Here is a 1,015-nt window from a genome sequence, read left to right as displayed (position 1 = left end):
TTTCCCTTCTCTCTGTTCCGCTGCTGTCTGTCACCTCAAGTGAGTTCAGTAAGTATATCACTCACCGCATGCTTTGTTTGCCCTTCCTTCTCGCTCCTCTGGCAGTGCAGCACTCGTGAGCATGGATGGGTGGAGGCCTTGTTAGGTCTGGGGGAATTTGGGGGTTTTGAAGGCGATAACCAAGCTTTTCCTGTTCCCTTAGCCTGTGTTTCTCTTCCCACGTAGAAATGGGTTGGGGTAGGGCAAGGCTGTTCCCTTTCTGATTGTTGTGTTGGTGAAGTAATTGATTCCTGTTTTCTGTTCGTCAGACATCCTTTCCAGAAGAGTAGGGGGCTTAGTTGGTACAGGAGGATTTAAGATTCTCGTTAATACATGAACTCTGACTTGAGCAGCAGCAGCTCGTTTCATCAGTTGCTGCAGAACATGAACTTTCAGCTGACTCTATTCCTCTTGTAACTGGATTTCTCACTTCAGTTCCAGAAGCTCCCGACAGGCCCACAATCTCCACAGCATCAGAATCCTCTGTCTACGTCACGTGGATACCGCGAGCAAACGGGGGCTCCCCCATTACTGCTTTCAAAGTCGAGTATAAACGCCTGGGTCGGAACAGCGACTGGTTGGTCGCAGCTGATCACATTTCTCCTTCCAAACTCTCCGTGGAAGTTCGTAACTTGGAGCCAGGTATTAAAGCTGATCTTTCCCTTCACCACAGCTGTTGTTGCTGTCGTCTTTGCTTAGGTGACAGAGAACGCTGCAACTCTTAATTAGTTTCATTTTAACTTCTTTTTTCTGGCTGCTTTGGGGTGTTTTTTATGTGGAATACGAGCTCATTACATGAATTCAAGTTGATTTCTGGCTTTCCAAGTGGAAAAAAACCCCACCATAATTTAATACTTGCTCACGTGGAGAGGAGGGCTGTGTATTAAGTGCTATTTTTAACTTAATTGTCCTTCTAGTAAGCACTCAGGATGCAAAAGGAGAAAAATGCATTAAAGGTCTGTCCCGATTTCTCCCG

General features: G+C 46.2%; 1 protein-coding gene across 1 annotated transcript in view; it reads left to right on the top strand.

Annotated features, from left to right (window-relative positions):
• The window catches only part of CDON (cell adhesion associated, oncogene regulated), a gene marked incomplete at both ends in the record, with an annotated part of 20,897 nt that overhangs the window by 14,379 nt on the left and 5,503 nt on the right, over positions 1–1,015 (top strand). The window contains one exon of the mRNA XM_010158331.1: positions 475–681. Within this exon, the coding sequence (XP_010156633.1) occupies positions 475–681 (207 nt within the window). The remainder of the gene's footprint in view (positions 1–474; positions 682–1,015) is intronic.

The sequence above is a fragment of the Eurypyga helias genome, unplaced genomic scaffold, assembly GCF_000690775.1.
Source record: "Eurypyga helias isolate BGI_N326 unplaced genomic scaffold, ASM69077v1 scaffold11249, whole genome shotgun sequence".
Taxonomy (NCBI): Eukaryota; Metazoa; Chordata; class Aves; order Eurypygiformes; family Eurypygidae; genus Eurypyga; species Eurypyga helias.
This window is presented reverse-complemented; position numbering and strand designations above follow the sequence as displayed.